The sequence below is a fragment of the Panthera tigris genome, chromosome D3 (genome assembly GCF_018350195.1).
Source record: "Panthera tigris isolate Pti1 chromosome D3, P.tigris_Pti1_mat1.1, whole genome shotgun sequence".
Taxonomy (NCBI): Eukaryota; Metazoa; Chordata; class Mammalia; order Carnivora; family Felidae; genus Panthera; species Panthera tigris.
In genome coordinates, this window is record NC_056671.1 from 76,478,816 (window position 1) to 76,496,078 (window position 17,263).

General features: G+C 48.4%; 1 protein-coding gene across 4 annotated transcripts in view; it reads left to right on the forward strand.

The window, feature by feature from the left end:
* The window catches only part of NEDD4L (NEDD4 like E3 ubiquitin protein ligase), a 341,173-nt gene that overhangs the window by 243,704 nt on the left and 80,206 nt on the right, over window positions 1–17,263 (forward strand). For all 4 annotated transcript variants that reach the window (XM_042962037.1, XM_007080469.3, XM_015536836.2 and 1 more), the window contains one exon: window positions 12,024–12,074. In XM_042962037.1, the coding sequence (XP_042817971.1) occupies window positions 12,024–12,074 (51 nt within the window). The remainder of the gene's footprint in view (window positions 1–12,023; window positions 12,075–17,263) is intronic.

Consider the following 17,263-nt stretch of genomic DNA (forward strand, 5'->3'; position numbering starts at 1 on the left):
ATTATCTCACCCCAAATGCCAGTGGTGATGAGATTGAGAAACCTTGAGTTACGAATAACATTTATTGAATCTAATTGTCCCCGCTTACATCCAGTGACTATGGAAGATGTCCCATTTCACCGATGAGAAGATTGACCTTTGGTGGTGATTTGGTTATGCAGTTATCCTTTCTGCTGGCCTAGGTAGTGAGAGCTCCGTCATGGATGGTCAGAACCAAGCAGAGTGAGCGCCTGCTGGGGAGGGACAGATAGATCCACTAGCCTCAGATGTATGTTGCACCAAGTGACTTTTGAGGTCCCTCCTGAGAATCCCATTCTCTGATTTCTATTTTGAGATGGGATTCGTCTTTTTACGGCATTAGAGTGGCAAGCAGGTAGTTCGTGGCCATGACCAGTGAAATCCCTGTTTTGTACACCTGTGAGTCTTACTAATATCCCGGCACTGTCGGACCAGAAGGCTAAGTCTCTGAACAGGAGCGGCCAAAATGCCTCCCCTTCCCCCTATCTCATCCACCTTCTAGGCCCACGGAGTTAATTTACCAACGTACGTAAATGGGCCCAGCCGGTTGTCCTGTGGGAAGACTGTAGAGGCACAAATGAGGGGAGAAGAGGAGAGGCAGGGAGAACTATTTAAACTTTTAGAAAGATTGCAATTCGATGTCAGGTTGCTCATCAGCATAATTCTGCCAGTTTCGCAGGTAAGTGCAGTTTCTCTCGTGAACACGGAAAACCGAGAGCTTTACTCAGTGGCTGTCAACCCTGGCCACAGATAAGAGTAACCCGGAGAGCTTTTGAAGCACACGTGTGTCTGAGCCCGTCTGCCAGAAATTTCATTATCTCGGGAGAGGCCTGGGTACCTGACTTGTTAGGGCTTGTCAGAAGATTCTAATGTCCATCGAGGCCTGGAGAACCCCTGGTTAACTCCACACTTCAGTCCTGCCCATCGTGCTCAGAAAGACGTAACTCAGGTACCTGTTGACATTATTCTGTCTCCAGGAGACTGGAAGGAGGGCTTGTGTCCTCCGTATCTTGCAGGGAGCGTAAGAGGGGACACACTCTGGTCTTGAATTCACACCTGCCAGAATCTTCAATTAACATAAGTTTCTCCTCATCCTTCACATTTCGTGTTTTAAATTGGCCGGTAATTGTTTGCATAATTTTTTTGCAAAGCTTGGAAGTTTTCCTCTCCAGACTGTTTCTCACCGACACCGTAGATAGGAAGGGGGTGATTTTCATTTTCAACTTTTCGTTTTTTTGTTTTCACTTCCGTTGCCGTCTAAAAATCCTGTCTGTACCTTAGAGGAAGAAGCTTTAAATACTTAATGAGCTCTGAGGGAAACTTTTTAATAACAACCCAGTTAATGACCTGACACCTTATGATGGGTTATGTGCCTTGAACTGTAGTCTCCAGACATTTTTGCTTAGTGAACCTTACGAAGAATTTTGAAGAACGGTGTCTCACACATTAAAAAAAAAATTTTTTCTCATACATTTTTGACACCTGTAATTTATCAGTAGCTCAGTAAGTTATTAGCCCAGTAGCTGCAAAAGATATAATTTCTAGTGTATTGAGTGTATGAAAAATTTGGATTTTTTTCATTTTGCAACTACAGACCTGGCTCATTTTATGGAAAATATCTGCCACAAAATTAACGATCGTTCCTTATTATTTAATACAGTCAGCCATAGGAGGCTTATTTCCTATCCCTAAAAATCTGACTTCATCTTAAAAATCAAATCAAAGGAAAATTGGGCAGATTGTAGATATGGGAGACATTGCCATTCGGTGTCTTCAAGGAGCCTGTCCCCCAGGCTGTGGTGAAAGATGTGTCTCTCGTGTTCTGTCTTCTCTCTTTGCTCCCTCTGGGGCTGTACGTTTTCAAAGCCTCCCTTCATCCCGTGCTTTTTACACCCGGCCAAATGCGTGCTGGTAAGCTTCGGGAAGGGTGAGGAGTAAGCCTTTCTTTGGAAAGCAGGGGAAGGGGAGCTGTGGTTTAGGTAAAAGCAGGTAGGGAAGGAGAGGCAGCAGCAGAAGACACTGCTTCTCGGGCAGATGGGGTTTAGGGAAGAGAACATATGGAAGGATGTAGAACATGATTTCTTTAAAACCACCCGTGCCCAACTTCTCAGAAGGTCTTTGCGGGCACACTCCGGTTTGAGAGTCCCACTTTGAAAGATAGGAAGGGGGTGCTTAGTAAGAATAAAAATCACTCCGTTTCATTTCCTTTTCAAACTTACACTTTGCTCATTTCATTGTTTATTAGGATATAGATGAGGGGCGCCTGGCGGGCTCAGTCAGCGGATGACTCTTGATCTCGGGGTTGTGAGTTCACGCCCCACATTGAGTGTGGGGATTGATTGAAGATAAGATCTTTTAAAAGACCTGTAGATGAGAGAAGAACATAGGCAAAATATGCACGTGACAAATCCGAGATTACGTCCCGTAGGAGTTTGCAGGTCGCAAGAACTGAACCTGGCAGGTGTCACCCTGAGGACATGCGGAGTTGAGGACACAGCATAGCAAACTGGGATTTCCTGAGGGCAAGTGAGGAGCCTGTGCAGGGTTTTCCTTAAGACCCTTGTACGTGAAGTTGTCCGCTCTGTACTGTGCTGGTGAGGCCATGGGCTCCGGAGCCAGACTGCTTGGGGTCACATTCTGGCTACTACTGACCAGCTCAGTGACCTTGGGCAAGTTCCTCAACCTGCAGACAATAGTCTCTGGCCCATCATGGGAGAGCTACGCAGTAGCTTGTTATGCTTTGCAGTCTCAAAGCCCTTTACCAGACTATGGCTGGAGCTCCTCCCCCCGGCGAGCTTCGCTGGAGTCCCCTGGCCCGAGATGTGATTGCGGCCAGAGTATGGCCAGTGCCGAAAAGAGAGTACCAAGCAGGATGGGCCTGGGATTGCCGAAGCTCAACTCCAGGCTGTCTTCATGGCGCCTTTATGAACAGTCAGTGTCCTCGTGGAAACCTGTAGAACTCCAGTTCAGGATTGTCACTCGCTGAAATGCCAAGAACGAGACCACATTGAGTTCCATGTAACCTCGTCGTCTGCTTGAGTACCTTATCCCACACCTGCAGAGCCATTGGCTGGCCGGGCAAGGGGACGACAGATGGACGACTGCTGGTTTCAGATGCCCTGAGATGTATGAGGAAGAGCATGCTAATGAATCAGACATTGAACTTGAGGTTACTTAGGTTCCCTTTTCCCGAATATCCCAACGACCCTGTTCTGGCTACTAAGGGCATCTGTCGTGAACTTCTGCAGGTCTGTTCTTTGGTAGCTGAGTTCAGAGACAAACCGCAGAATCCAAAGGTGTCTCTGCCTTATTTTTTTTTTCTACTTTATACATATAATCTATTATTTAAATTGCTTGCAAAGAAACTTGATTTTAAAACTTCCTCAGAGAAGAAATGAGGAAATTATTCTGAAATCTCAGGCAATTGAAATCTTAGGAAGTTGTAGGATAAAATCAAAAGCACAAAATTAAACAACATGGTGTCATTAAATGAACCCAGTGACACATTTTCCTTTTATTTATTTATTTTTAATGTTTATTTCCGAGAGAGAGAGGGAGAGGGGGGCAGGGGTTGGGGGGAGAGTAGAGAGAGGGAGATACAGAATCCGAAGCGGGCTCCAGGCTGCGAACCGTAGGCATAGAGCCTGACGCCAGGCTTGAACCCACGAACCATGAGATCGTGACCTGAGCTGAAGTCGCCAGGTGCCCCACACGTTTTCCTTTTAAATTAACTTTGAAATGCAGTCTCAGGCCAGTTTGCTTTGTAGGAAGGAGAACATGTATGAATGTTTACCTTATTTTTAGCAGATTATATTCATTAAAATGTTTTCGTTTATTCAGCAACTAACTTTTACCAGGAACGACCGTAATGCCTGATGTTTCTCTGCATTTGCATTATTTACAAAGATAAACTCTCCTTACAAGAAACTGTCAGGGTCATTGGTGAGGCTGGGCAGCTCTGAAGCAGCTGTAAGGGATAATCGTGATGCCAGGCTGTGCCCCAGACTACGTAGGGTGACGGGCTGTGGCCTCTTCCCTCCCTGGAAGATTAGATGATTGTGGGTGATGGTCCGTTCTCCTAGGTGTATGTCACTAAGCTTGTCTGGATGAGGGAGAAGACCTCTCTTTGCAAACAGGAATGGAGAGGAGGTGAACATCAGGGTGGCACACGGTGCAGGTAATGACCCTGCGCCCGCAGACGGCCCACTGCCTGAGATGGGACAGCAGCCCAGCCACACCTTCCCCTCACACCGCACCCCCCCGGGCCTTTTCCTCCACCATCTTGTGCATTTGCTTTGTGTCACTATTAAGTCAATGACGTCTCTGTTCTTGTCGCTGCTGGGTTCACACTAACACTGGCTCCCAAGTGCTCCTCTGGGCCCCATGGTAAGGACTTGGCATACATGATCTTGCCCGTTCCCTCATTCCACAGTGACCAGGAGAGTCCAGGAACAGGGCGCTTCTGAACTAACACTGAGCCTTCCCCTTACCTGCCTGGTCCAGACCCTTGCACCGCCTCATCCGGACAGCCTACCCTCTCTCTTCCGGCATCTTCCCCTGCAGTCACTTCTTCCAGCTGTCAGGGGACCTTTCTAAAATGCAGTCCCTGCCAGTCGTTCCCTTCATAGTGGCCCCTGTTCTCTTTTCCTGCCACGTGCCCACATCCACAGCGTTAGCCCGGTGCCTCTGGCTGCACACCCTTCCCTCGCGACCCCCTTCCGTCCCCCCCTGGCCAACTCCTACTTCGTGACCCTGCTCAAGTTCCTTTGTGCAGGTGTCCTTGCCCTTGACCCTTGGCAGATGGAGTCCCTCCCTCTGTGCTGGGCCCGAGGCATCCCGTCCGTGCCTCTGATACGCAGCAGCAGCTGGGGTGCGTGGTGCCTGCCTCGTGGAGCTGCACAGACACTGGCCGCCCGTGGCTGCTGAGCAGCGGGGATGTGGATGGTCCACACCACAGTGTGCTGCAGGCCAGGGATGGGCACCGATTTCGTGAAAGGAGAACGTAAAATAGCTCACTAGCCATCTTTCTCTCAGTTACACGTTGAGATAACATTTTGGAGGAATGGGCTCAACTAAAATAAATTCTTAGAATTAATTTTATCTGTCTTCCACTTTTCACTGTGACTACTAGAATTTTTCAAATTCTGTGGGTGCCTCGCCTTCTGTCGCACAAGGCTGGTTAGTTCCTCTCCCTAGGAAACTGGGGCACCTTGTCTCTGCACCTTTACAAGGTCCCATCTTGTGCGTCTCGTCCCCAGAGTTCTTTCCCAGTTTTTACACCCCTAGAGGTGATTGGGCCCTAAATTCAGATTATCAAGTGCTTGTACTACAACGAGCTGTGATTTCCGTGGCCCTCCTTTGACCTGTGCCCTGGACTATGCCTCTGTTTAGAGCAGGAAGAGGACTGAATGTTCTTGAACCACCTCCGCCCACTGAGGAAAGAGGGGACACTAAGCACATCTTATCCCCTCCCGTGACGACTGGGTCCCCGCAGCAGCTGGAACTCCCTCTGAGCCCACACGCGAGTGCCTTCTCACGGCTCGGTGTGTACTTTTCGGCCTCTCCTGGATTGAAGCCACGCCGCTCTTGCGAAGCCGGCTTGAGTCTTTGCCAGTACGGTGGTTCTTTGCTCTGTTTACCCCTTCTGGTTTGCAGTCTGAGCTTTGAGCAGAGCGTCCTTTAAAATAAATACTCTTCACGATAGCACATTCATCCACCGTGATTAAATTCTGCCCGCCTTCCCAGTGTGGTGTTCTAGGAGCCTGCAAAGGTCCCGTGGGCCTGCTCTGACATCTCGTTGACACGGAAGGCTCGTTTGTTTTTTATAAATAAGGGCTGGCGTCTCCAGGACCTACCTTGCCCTGTTTTCGTGAATGGGAGGTCTTGTTCCTCAGCTTAGAAAACTAAAATGGCAGAGGGGCGGGCAGCGTGAACGTGGCGTGTGTCTTTCTGAGCAAGTATCCAGTTGTGTTTGCTTTTACGTTCTGGTGCCCTGAGTGAATTTTGGCAAGCACATGTGCATTCAGAGGGCGTTTCATTGTTGTACCTTTTTATTTCCAGTAGAATGCCAGTTGGCTCTTGGATTAAGGCAACTTCGGTGACCTATTTTAAGGCAAGTCACCCCGAAAGCCAGAGGCCACCAGGTGGTGACACATCGGATTCTGCAGCGTGTGGTGTGGGTGGAGGCCAGACTCACTCGGTCTTTGAGAGCCCCAGCCGCGCCGTCCGCGTGGCGGAGGCTGATGTCTGGGACAAGCGCAAGGAGAAACAAGACAGTCCTTCCTCCCTTCCGTGCGGCGACAAAGCCAGCCTCATGCTTTAGTGAGGAGTGAGACAGCACCTACAACTAAATGCAAATTGACATTCAGGTGACTCTCCCGGACACTAACTGTTGAGGAGTTAGGGTATTTGTAACCCTTTGTCTGAAAGCTTCTGTAGGGGCGCCTGGGTGGCTCAGTCGGTTGAGCGTCCGACTTCGGCTCAGGTCGTGATCTCGCGGTCCGTGAGTTTGAGCCCCGCGTCGGGCTCTGTGCTGACAGCTCAGAGCCTGGAGCCTATTTCAGATTCTGTGTCTCCCTCTCTCTGACCCTCCCCCGTTCATGCTCTGTCTCTCTCTGTCTCAAAAATAAATAAACATTAAAAAAAATAATAAAAAAATAAAAGCTTCTGTAAAAGGCTCTCAAGCCGTTCATTATTTAGATTATTCAGAGTGTGTACCTCTCGAAAAATAGAACCTGTTGCCCCCATCAACTCGGTCCTGGTGCCGGAGCGTGGGCCACGTGCTTTGGGAGGAAGCAGACGGGGAAGTCACATTTCATGGGTTAGTGGGAAAGTGAATGGGTTTTGTTTTTGTTTTTGACTTAGTGTTGTGAGGTTTACCTTCAACTTGTAAGAGACACAGCACTAGTCACACTATAGCTTTACTCTTAAATACTTTTTCTGTAGCTTATATTCTGATTCCTCAATACGTTTCTTCCGTGTGGCTTGAGAAATTCTAACTATGGTCTTCCTGGAAGTCACTACTTAATAATTTCTAGGATAAAACCCCAGGCAGTTGGTAGCACTGGATGGTTTCCATTTAATGAGGTTGAGTGGCTTTTAAACCTGGGATGGCAAACACACAAAAGGAAATTAATTTCAGATCATAGCTTAGTACACGTTCTTTCATGTGTGTTAACAGAACCCATTGTCTTGAAACTGTATGTACATTTCATGCGAGGCACTGACATTTTCTATCTCCTATTTAATTTTTTTTTTTTTTTTTGAGAGAGAGTAAGTGAGCAGGCGTGTGTGTGACAGTGTGGACAAGGGGCAGAGGGAGAGAGAATCCTGAGCAGGCTCCATGCCAAGTGCAGAGCCTGACATGGGGCTCGATCTCACAACCCTGGGATCACGACCTGAACCAAAATCAAGAATCAGACACTTAACCAACGGGGCCACCCAGGCGCCCCTTATTATATATATATTTTTTAAAGTGCTTCTCATGAGCTGCCAGCAGGGTTGCAGTTCATGTTTAAAAATGACTGTCCTGGGGCGCTTGGGTGGCTCAGTCAGTTAAGCCTTGGACTTCGGCTCAGGCCATGATATCAGTTCATGGGCCCGAGCCTCACGTTGGGCTCTGTGCTGACAGCTCAGAGCCTGGAGCCTGCTTCAGATTCTGTGTCTCCCCCTTTCTCTCTGCCCCTTCCCTGCTCATGTTCTGTCTCTCTCAAAAATAAATGAATAAACATTTTTTTAAAAGTTTTAATAAAATATTTAAATGGGGATAGTTATTTTAAAGGGGAGAGGGGCAGTCTTCAGTATACTGTGATCATCATTTAGAGAGCAAGCTCTAAGACATTGTCAGGTGTATGTATTTTACTTCTCCAGTAATGGAATATGGATTTTTGCTTCACCTTCTATTGACACATTTCAGAGGCTCCATTTTGCCTTGTCATTAGGTTGGAAAATATTTGGTGGCTTGTCAGAAGGGAGCATTTATAATTGTGTTACTGACTTGCACATTTTCAGCCTCTAGAACAGGACAGGCAATTAAGGTTGAAACTGACAGCATTTACCGCTTACAAACAAGCACAAGAAACGCCAGTGTGAGCTGAAATCAGTTTGGTTTTCATAGGCTCATAGCATGATGCTTGATGGAAATAATTGTGTCATAGAAATTGCCAAAAATTGATTTGATTATTGTATTTTCACAACACTGGCGTAAGGTGGCCTCAGCAGCGTCTGGACGTTGCGGTGGCCTCAGACATGGTCTCTCCGGGGCCCGTGGGTGGGGATCCTGCCACAACAGCACAGTCCGGCGTCCTTGAGACACTCCCCTTCGCCGCCATGTAGGCCACTGATAGGCTTTCCGATCCCCTACTAGATCCCTCCTGTGGAACTGAAGGTGTGTTTTAAAGTTGGTATGTTCTCGGGGCGCCTGGGTGGCGCAGTCGGTTAAGCGTCCGACTTCTGCCAGGTCACGATCTCACGGTCCGTGAGTTCGAGCCCCGCGTCAGGCTCTGGGCTGATGGCTCGGAGCCTGGAGCCTGTTTCCGATTCTGTGTCTCCCTCTCTCTCTGCCCCTCCCCCGTTCATGCTCTGTCTCTCTCTGTCCCAAATAAAAAAAATTAAAAAAAAACGTTGAAAAAAAAGTTGGTATGTTCTCATTAGCCTACATGTTTTACATCTCCTGAAGCTTCTATCGTTCTGGCGACGGTGGGCTGGGTTTCCAAACCCATCACGTTCCATTGACTGGTGAAACATTTAAGCCAATTTCTCCGTACCATGTGCTGTCCCATACTCGATCCCTGTTTTATCTAAAATGTGGGGGCGCCCGGGTGGCTCGGTCGGTTGAGCATCCGATTCCGGCTCAGGTCACGATCTCGCGGCCCGTGAGTTCGAGCCCCGCGTCGGGCTCTGTGCTGACAGCTCGGAGCCTGGAGCCTGCTTCCGATTCTGGGTCTCCCTCTCTCTGGCCCTCCCCCACTCATGCTCTGTCTCTCTCTGTCAAAAGTAAATAAACATTAAAAAAAAATAAAATGTGGTCTGACTACAATCACCCTTGATGTAAACCAGAAAGAGCCTTCCGTTTGCTCTGTTCGGGAAGCTGCTTCATCTTTGGCTATTTTAGAAATCGTGTATTAAGTCAAGTGCGAAAACCTGGGAAGGTACAAGCAAAGCTGCTGACTGTGACAGCGAGTGCCCCGGGGATTCTGTCACCTGCTCCATTTGTGGGAAGCAGCAGCAGAGTCTGAACAGGAGGTATTGGCCAAGAGAACGCCCCAAATGGGCATTTTAATAGAGCCCCACAAAGTCTCCTCAAACTGCTATCATGAGAATCTCTTCCCACCGACACTGTATTGAGCCGCTGTCCCCGTGAGAAGCACAGAGCTGGCGTACCGCTTTGCTTTCCCGACAGTTAGTGAGACGCAGGACAGGGTATTAGTTTGGAGCCCAAACTCCGATACGAAGGGGCCCGAGTGCAGCGCCTGCCTCACTACTATAGCCCTGAGCGGCAGGTGCCTGGGCAAAGCTGCATGCACTTGACCAGTTTACAACTCCAATAACATCTCCCCAGCAAAGCAGCATGGGCACGTCGGTGTTTTTGCGACTTGTTATTAAGATGCACTTAGGTGAACGATTGATGCGTCGCTTTTCAGAGATAGGAGGGCATCAAGCCCCTTCAAGGGAGCCCGTCTTCCTCTGATGGTTGTATCCCATGGCCTTTTCCTTCACGGGTAGCAGGAGGGGACAGGGGGCAAGTGGCAATACCACACTACTCACGTTAGGTAGACGAACAGTTTATGGTCAGTAGTCAACACGCTTCTCGTTTTTGAACATTCACACTAGCTTTATAATTAAATTCGTCAGATGGAGAGCAAGAACACTCCCCATCACTTTGGGCAGCAAAGATGTCTGCCTTTTCTGGACCTTCTACCGATGGCTACTTTTGTTGAGATCCACAGCATTAATTGGCACCTGTAGCTTTGTGCTAGATGAGGTGTTTGCATGCTGGGTTGTAGCCAAAGTAGCCAAGATAAAAAAAAAAAAAAAAGGTACAGGAGAATCGCATCATGAGGACCGGGGCTAGTCTCCTGCTTTACGTACACCTGGCCAGTGGTGACTTTGATTTTTTGCTGTGCGTCGTCTAGAGGAGACGGATAGCTATCTAGTTAATCAAAATTTTTTTAAATGACCTAGAAGGAAATCCTGAGCTTGGAGTAAATCATTTCAGTAAATCTCATTCATGGTTACCAACTGCTTCTTTTCAAATGCAAGAAGAGAAGTTTTCCAAGTACGTTTAAAAAGTAGTTTCTGGGCGCCTGGGTGACTTTGAGCGTCCGACTTTCCCTCGGGTCATGATCTCATGGATTGTGGGTTTGAGCCCCACGTGGGGCTCTGTGCTGACAGCTTAGAGTTTGGAGCCTGCTTTGGATTCTGTGTGTCTCTCTCTTTCTCTCTCTGCCCTCGCCCCGCTCACGCTCTGACTCTGTCTCTCTCCCTTTCTCAAGAGTAAGTAAACATTAAAAAAAAAAAAAAAAAAGGTTCTGTGAATTAGAAAATTCCTTGGTAAACCAGCAAGGAGTGAAAACAAGAACCCAGGGTTTGGGGTTAGGAGGTCTGGATTCTCTCTTGGGCTTTTCCTCAGGCTAGCAGTGGGACGGGTCGGATTTCACCTGAAGAACTTTCCAGCTTTTAGGCATTTCGAATATGGTAAGAAGCTGCGTGTGTTTATAAGAGGGTAACAGACTTCTACGCCAGGGTCACCTAAATGTCCGAAGCCATGACACAAGCACCTTTACAGGACGTAGTGTCAGCGAGACCTGTTGAACACCCTGTGGTCCAGGCCAGTGTCCCCTGGACCCGAGTTAGGACTTCCCGGGTCTGAAAGGGGGTTCGTGAGCTCCTCCAAATGAATTTCATCTAGGTCTCACGTCAGAAAGATGAATGCTATGCGGTAGGACAGAGACAGGAAGAAGTACGGTGTGTCCCGAAATTAACCAGCAAACTTAATCCATGAACTTGGGATTCCAGAGTAGTGTACTTATAAGAGTGCAAGTTTGAGGCCATTTTTTAATGAGAAGTAATTTGTAAGATTTATTAATCATTAGACTTTTACTCTCTCCCTGGACTCTCAGCTCTCAGGAAGCTCTTTGTAGCACTTAAATATTTGTTAGAATGTTCCCCAAGATGTCACTACTGTCTCCTGTGTGAACTGGGCCAGCTGTGCCCCCAAACCCTCTGTGGTCCCGCGTGTCCCTTCCCGTACTGATCACATGCTCCCCAGTTCCAAGACCAGATTTGTTTCCATGCTGGGGGGTCACAGACACCCTGCAGGGGCTGGGGCAGCTCAAGTTCTGGTGGACCACGCCCTGGGCTCCTCCCCGTCTCCCAGGCGACGTCTGTCTGCCACTCATCAGGGCCTTCTGCCTTACACGCATCCGCACGGATGCTGCACTCCAGTGTCAGGCCCTGGCCCTTTCTATTTATAAAGAAACTTTTTTTTTTTTTTTTTAACTGAAGCCTCGTTGGCAGGCAGCGTTACGTTAGTTTCAGGTCTGCGACATGGTGACGACACCGTACCTCACTCCTGCAGGGCTCACAAGTGTAGCTACCCTCTGTCACCCTACAACGCTGTTACGGTGGCACGACTATATGCTGTACGTTTCATCCCGTGACTTACACAGAATCAGTATGTTAAGGAAACATACTAAATATTTTATTTTATTTTTAATTTTTTTTAATGTTTTATTTATTTTTGAGGCACAGAGAGACAGAGCATGAGCAGGGGAGGGGCAGAGAGAGAGGGAGACACAGAATCCGAAGCAGGCTCCAGGCTCCGAGCTGTCAGCACAGAGCCCAACGCGGGGCTCGAACTCACGCACCATGAGATCATGACCTGAGCCGAAGTCGGACGCTGAACCGACCGAGCCACCCAGGCGCCCCACATATTAAACATTGTAAAGAATACCGACGCTCAGTGGATGGATGGGGACATTAACTCTTTGCTCTCTTCTCCACAGACCCGAGACGACTTCCTGGGACAGGTGGACATACCCCTGAATCATCTCCCGGTAAGGACCATTACCTGCTTCGTGGTGCATGCCGTGAGCAGCGCTTTTCATTGTTTCCGGTTGGGTGTATTTCAGAGCAGTATTTCCCCAAGGCAGTGGAGCAGGCTGACATGAAGGGCATGTACTCTGACCCTGGCCCTTTCTAGAAAGCAGTCTCTTCGGGGGGATGGCAGAGAGCTTAACTGTGAAAATCGGGCGTATCTGAGTCATCCAAGTATGCCTGTCTGCATCACCCGCCTCTTTCTCTTCTGGGCTTCCTTTGTCACATCATGGAAAACAGCTCCCTTTCTCCGTCCAACCCTCGCCCTTGTCACCGGAATGTTTTTGCTTGCAAATCCACCCTTTGGGGCCACTCAGACATTTGTTGTCTTTGTGTAGAATTACACGTGCTCTTTCTCCTGGGCTACATCCATACAAGCTAGCGCTTCCCAGATTGGGGTGTGTGGCTTTTCTCAGGCAGCAGGGAGACCAGAGAAAAGAAGCTGTTGGTTCTGGGCGAACTTGTCAGCTGGCGTCACCCACCGCAGCCTTAGAAACTGTACTGAGTTAGCCCGTGTGATGTTGTTGCCATTGCTCTCTGCTCAGATGAGTCGCAGAACAGTTGGAGTTTGTGACCGATGACTGAGGCTAACGGTGTCTTCTGTGTGCTCAGAGGCGATGTAGGTAGCCTGGGGAGACTTGACCTGGAGGCCTTGGGGAAAGGCAGGTTGGCTCGAATTTCAGCTACGGTTTTCCAGATTGTTCCGTCCCCACCCCTCCTGCTCCTTCTTCCATAGGGCAGCACAAAGTGACTCAAATAGTATCTAAGAGAGGGTAAGTCAAATGTTTCTGCCTTCCAAGGCCATTTTGTTAATTTTGTTAGTTTTTTTTTTTAATGTTTACTTTTGAGAGAGAGACAGAGTACAAGCAGGGGAGGGGCAGAGAGAGAGAGGGAGAGAGACAGAATCCAAAGCAGGCTCCAGGCCCTGAGCTGTCAGCGCAGAGCCCGACACGGGGCTTGAACCCACCGAGAGATCATGATCTGAGCCGAAATCAGAGGCTTAACCAACAGGGCCACCCAGGCTCCCCCTTGTTAATTTTTTTTAAATACTTTGTGAGCAAATAGCATCAACAGTCTATAAACCAAAGTGACTTAAACTGCCTAGTGCAAGTCTGCTGCATTGAAATGGTGGCTGTTACCATATGTTAAATACCAAGAAAGACTGTGTCTTACCCAGGAAGCTCTGAAGAGATGTTGTGAAAGGATTGTGATAGCAAGCAATTTATTCTTACTGACTCAGGGGAGCTATTGAGGAAGGAAGGTTTCGAGCGCATTCCCTTCCCAAAGACTGGAAGGAAAAGTGATGTCACGAAAACATTATTCTGTATAAAAACCTGAAGCTCCCAGGTACTTGCAGAGGGCGCGTGGGTTGCACGGGACCGACTACGTAAGCCTTCGCCAACCTGGTTGCCCTTTCAGAGTCACATGGGGAGGGTGTGGAGTTCTCCACGTTTGCACGGAAAGACTCTTCACGTGTTCCTGCATCCGTTGGCCTTCTGTCTGTGCTCTTCAGGTTGAAGCCACCGCCGACGTTTTCAGGCGGTATTTTGTTGGTTGGCCAGTTCTTTCATGGTTATCCCTAACCACCCTTGTCCCTGACAGAAGAACCACATCTCTGTCGAGGCAGATGAGGTGCTAACACTCTTGAAGAGGTGTGAGTGGAATGTTTTAAACAACCTGCTCCAACAGTCCCCCGTTCGAGTGATTGAGTGAGTGCTCATTGGTTTGGAAAGGTTGGGTGGGGCTCGGAATGGAACGGCGTTCCTCAGTAGAGGGAATAGCTTAGCTCTGGGTTTGGGTGGAGGCAAGAGTGAGCTTTGAAAGGACCAGCTGGTGCCAGGGCTGGAGGCTGGAATAGAAACCAGCCGATGGAAGAAGGTAGACAGCGAATGCCTGGAGGACACTGAGAACTTGTGTGTGACCCGAGCCAGGTGAGCAGTGGAGCTGCCCGGTTCTGCACCTGCCCCACGATTGGCTTATGCTGGAGTGCAGCAGTCTTCGTCCTTGACGATGGACGACTGGGTTCGTGGAGCCAGCTGCAGTCTGGGAAATGGACCACAGAGGAAGCCAAGGAGAGGCATGGCGGTGCATTCTTCACCTTCTAAGTGGTGGTAGAACCCAAGTAGCGTATTCTGAATGGACACGGCCTTCGGGCTCAGGGTTTGAGGTGCCATCGTGGGTGCGTTTGACCCTATGTGTAGGGCACTCGTGGGAAAGTTGCACGGTGTCGTTTTGTTTTGTGGAACACAAGCGTGGGTGTGACAAATGGACGTTAGCATTTGGACGTGTTTTGCGAAGTCAGTAACGGTTGCCCCTTTCTTGATAGCTCCGTGCCCGTTGTCAAGGCAGGTTATGTATATGGCCGGTAGAGTCAATATTTGTCAAAATCAAAAAATCCTAGATAAAATAGGAAAATGGTGTCATCAGTGATGAGAGAAGATAATGGAGAGCAGTAATGTGGGACATTTGCCGTTTCTAACCCATGCAGGCCCTTTTGAGATTGAAGGTATCTGGGTGTTTGGTTATTAATTTCATGCAGGCCCGTTAGCCGATAGAGAATGTATCCTTCAACAGCTGTTTGCTGATGGATATGATGCTAATCTCTGAGGAAGAATCTGGCGAAACAGCTTTCTTCCACATGTAGCCTAGCATTGTCACCTGTTACAGTAGCCACGTGGTAGTTGAGCGTTTGAACGGTGGCCGATGTGACTAAGGAGCCGAATTTAGAATGTTCTTTCACGTTCTTTCATGTTAATGAATTAAAATTGAAAAAGCCTCATGTGGCAAGTGGCACCATATTGGGGGCACATGTGAAGGTAAGACAGTGTTCCCTGGCTTGGGTAAAAAATAATTTATGATTCCAGATTCCCATTGCCTCAGATACTAATTCTGGCTATTAGAGGGATTCCTAAACCCCCACCAGATTTAGTTAGTGATTTTGCATTCAGCCATCTCCCCCTACCTGAGGCATGCATCTGTGTTCTATGCATCTGATACACCAAGATCATTTAATTTAGGTAATAAGAAAAAGCCCAAATGTTTAAAATCCTAGAAATTGAAGAGTGTTTTTTTTTAAATCTGTATTAGCAGAATACCTAATAGCATATATCTTCATGCTGATATATATGTATATCTCATGTATATAGATAATTATCACACATACATGCCCATTTGTTTATTTTAAGGCATTTTATTTTATTTTTGTTTAATGTTTATTTTTGAGAGAGCGAGCATGAGTGGGGGAAGGGCAGAGAAGGAGAGAGACCCAGAATCCGAAGCAGGCTCCAGGCTCTGAGCTGTCAGCACAGAATCCATTTCAGGGCTTGAATCCACAGAGAGATCGTGACCTGAGCCGAAATCGTACACTTAACCCTCTGAGCCACCCAAGAGACTCCTATTTTAGGGCATTTTAAACAAGAGTGAGGCTTTATCTTATTGCCTCAAGATATCACGAACCTTTATTCCTTAAAAAAAAAAAAAAAAAAAATCTGTCTTGATTGTGGTCTAAGAAATTATTGCCTTAATTTTTGAATGAAGCTCTTTTCTAAATCAGGAGCTTCATGGAGAAGATCCCAGATAGCAGAACCAAACTTAGAATAATCTCTCATGATGGTTAACAAATGATTTTTGATCATTTAAATCCTGTTTCACGTATGTTTGAACAATAAATATTTTAGACCCATTAATTGATTTTTGCTGAAGAACCTTCTTCCCTTGCCAAATGAAATTCTAGAGGCATGTTGGGTTCATTGCCAGTGGATGTTGGGGTTTGCAGTGTAAAATCGTGCTTTCAGGATCTCAGGAGTGGCTTACCTAAGTCGTCCTCACCTGCAGCTGTAAATGCTCAGACCCCAGGAAGACTGGAGGGTCAGAGCAACCCTTCCTCTCAGCGGACAGGTTTAGGAACCCACCCTTCCAGGGGTGCACGGTGTAACCGACAAGCACCTTGGCATCTCGGATCTGGCACGTGTGGGCCCTGCTGGGCCCCGTGGGCTGTGGCGAGGGGCTGAGTTGGAGATCCGCCAGGGTGACAAACGAAGGAGGCAGTCAGAACAGAGGCGGGGCGGGGAGGGTTGTGTGAGGCCAGGTGCCCTGCGCGTCAGAGTCGCTACCTCGCTTATCCAGCACAGTGGCCAGAGGAGGCCAGTGTCCGCTCCGTCATTGTCCCCTCAACAGGAAAGAGTAAGGAGTAGTCGTGTGAAAGAAAACAGGCTTCCTCTCCCCGTTCTGATGATGGGTGCCTCCGTGCTTCACGCTCCTCAAATGCTTCCAGAAGAAAGCAACTCAGTTGAGACTTGTGATGCATTTTCATCCTCGGCCCTCAGAGTCCAAGGTCGTGGGAGTTCAGGACGGTAGGGCCCTCTACTTCCTTTGTTCCCATTCCGGATTTGCCACTCACCTTTAATATTTCTTGTCCTCCTTATTTATTTTTGAGAACAGGAGTGCGGGCAGGAAGGAGAGGAAGCAGGGGAGAATAAACAAGGTTGGTAGTCCCGCCTTGTGTGCAGATCCGAGAATTAAGAAAACATAAATCCGTATTCACAGGAGTCTCCAAAGGTCGGGCTTTAAAAGAGCTCTCCAGAACCGTTGACTTGGACGTGGGAGACAGGCCGGTCGCCTTGACAACCTTAACGAGTTAGTAATCTTTCCCGGGCCTCTGTGTTGTCACCTGTAGAAGGAGGGCATGCGCACGGGCGACCCCAGGTTTCCATCCAGCTCCGTGAGACCACGTCGTCGCAGCTGCTCCGCGGCTCACTCAGCAGAGGTGCGGGCGACCGCGATGACTGTGTGTCATCTGGTGGGCTGGGGCGGCGGGGCTCGCTGGAGGTGCGTGGGGTTGGCGAGACACTGCAGTTGAGGGAGGTCATTGTTGGCCTACCTGCCTGACATCTGTCCTCCGGGTGAGACAAAGCCGCCCTTTGTCCTGCTCTGGTAGGGGAGGCACCAGCAGTAAATTTAACTGTAATTCTGCTCTTCTTGCCAATTTTTCTTGAGCTACTGTTTTTGTATCTGTTTGTTAAAGCCAGTGGATAGTTGTTTAAAAGTTCATTTGACTTCTAAAAAAAAATTTTTTTTGACGTGTATTTATTCTTGAGAGACAGGGCGCGAGCAGGGGAGGGGCAGAGAGAGAGGGAGACACAGAATTGGA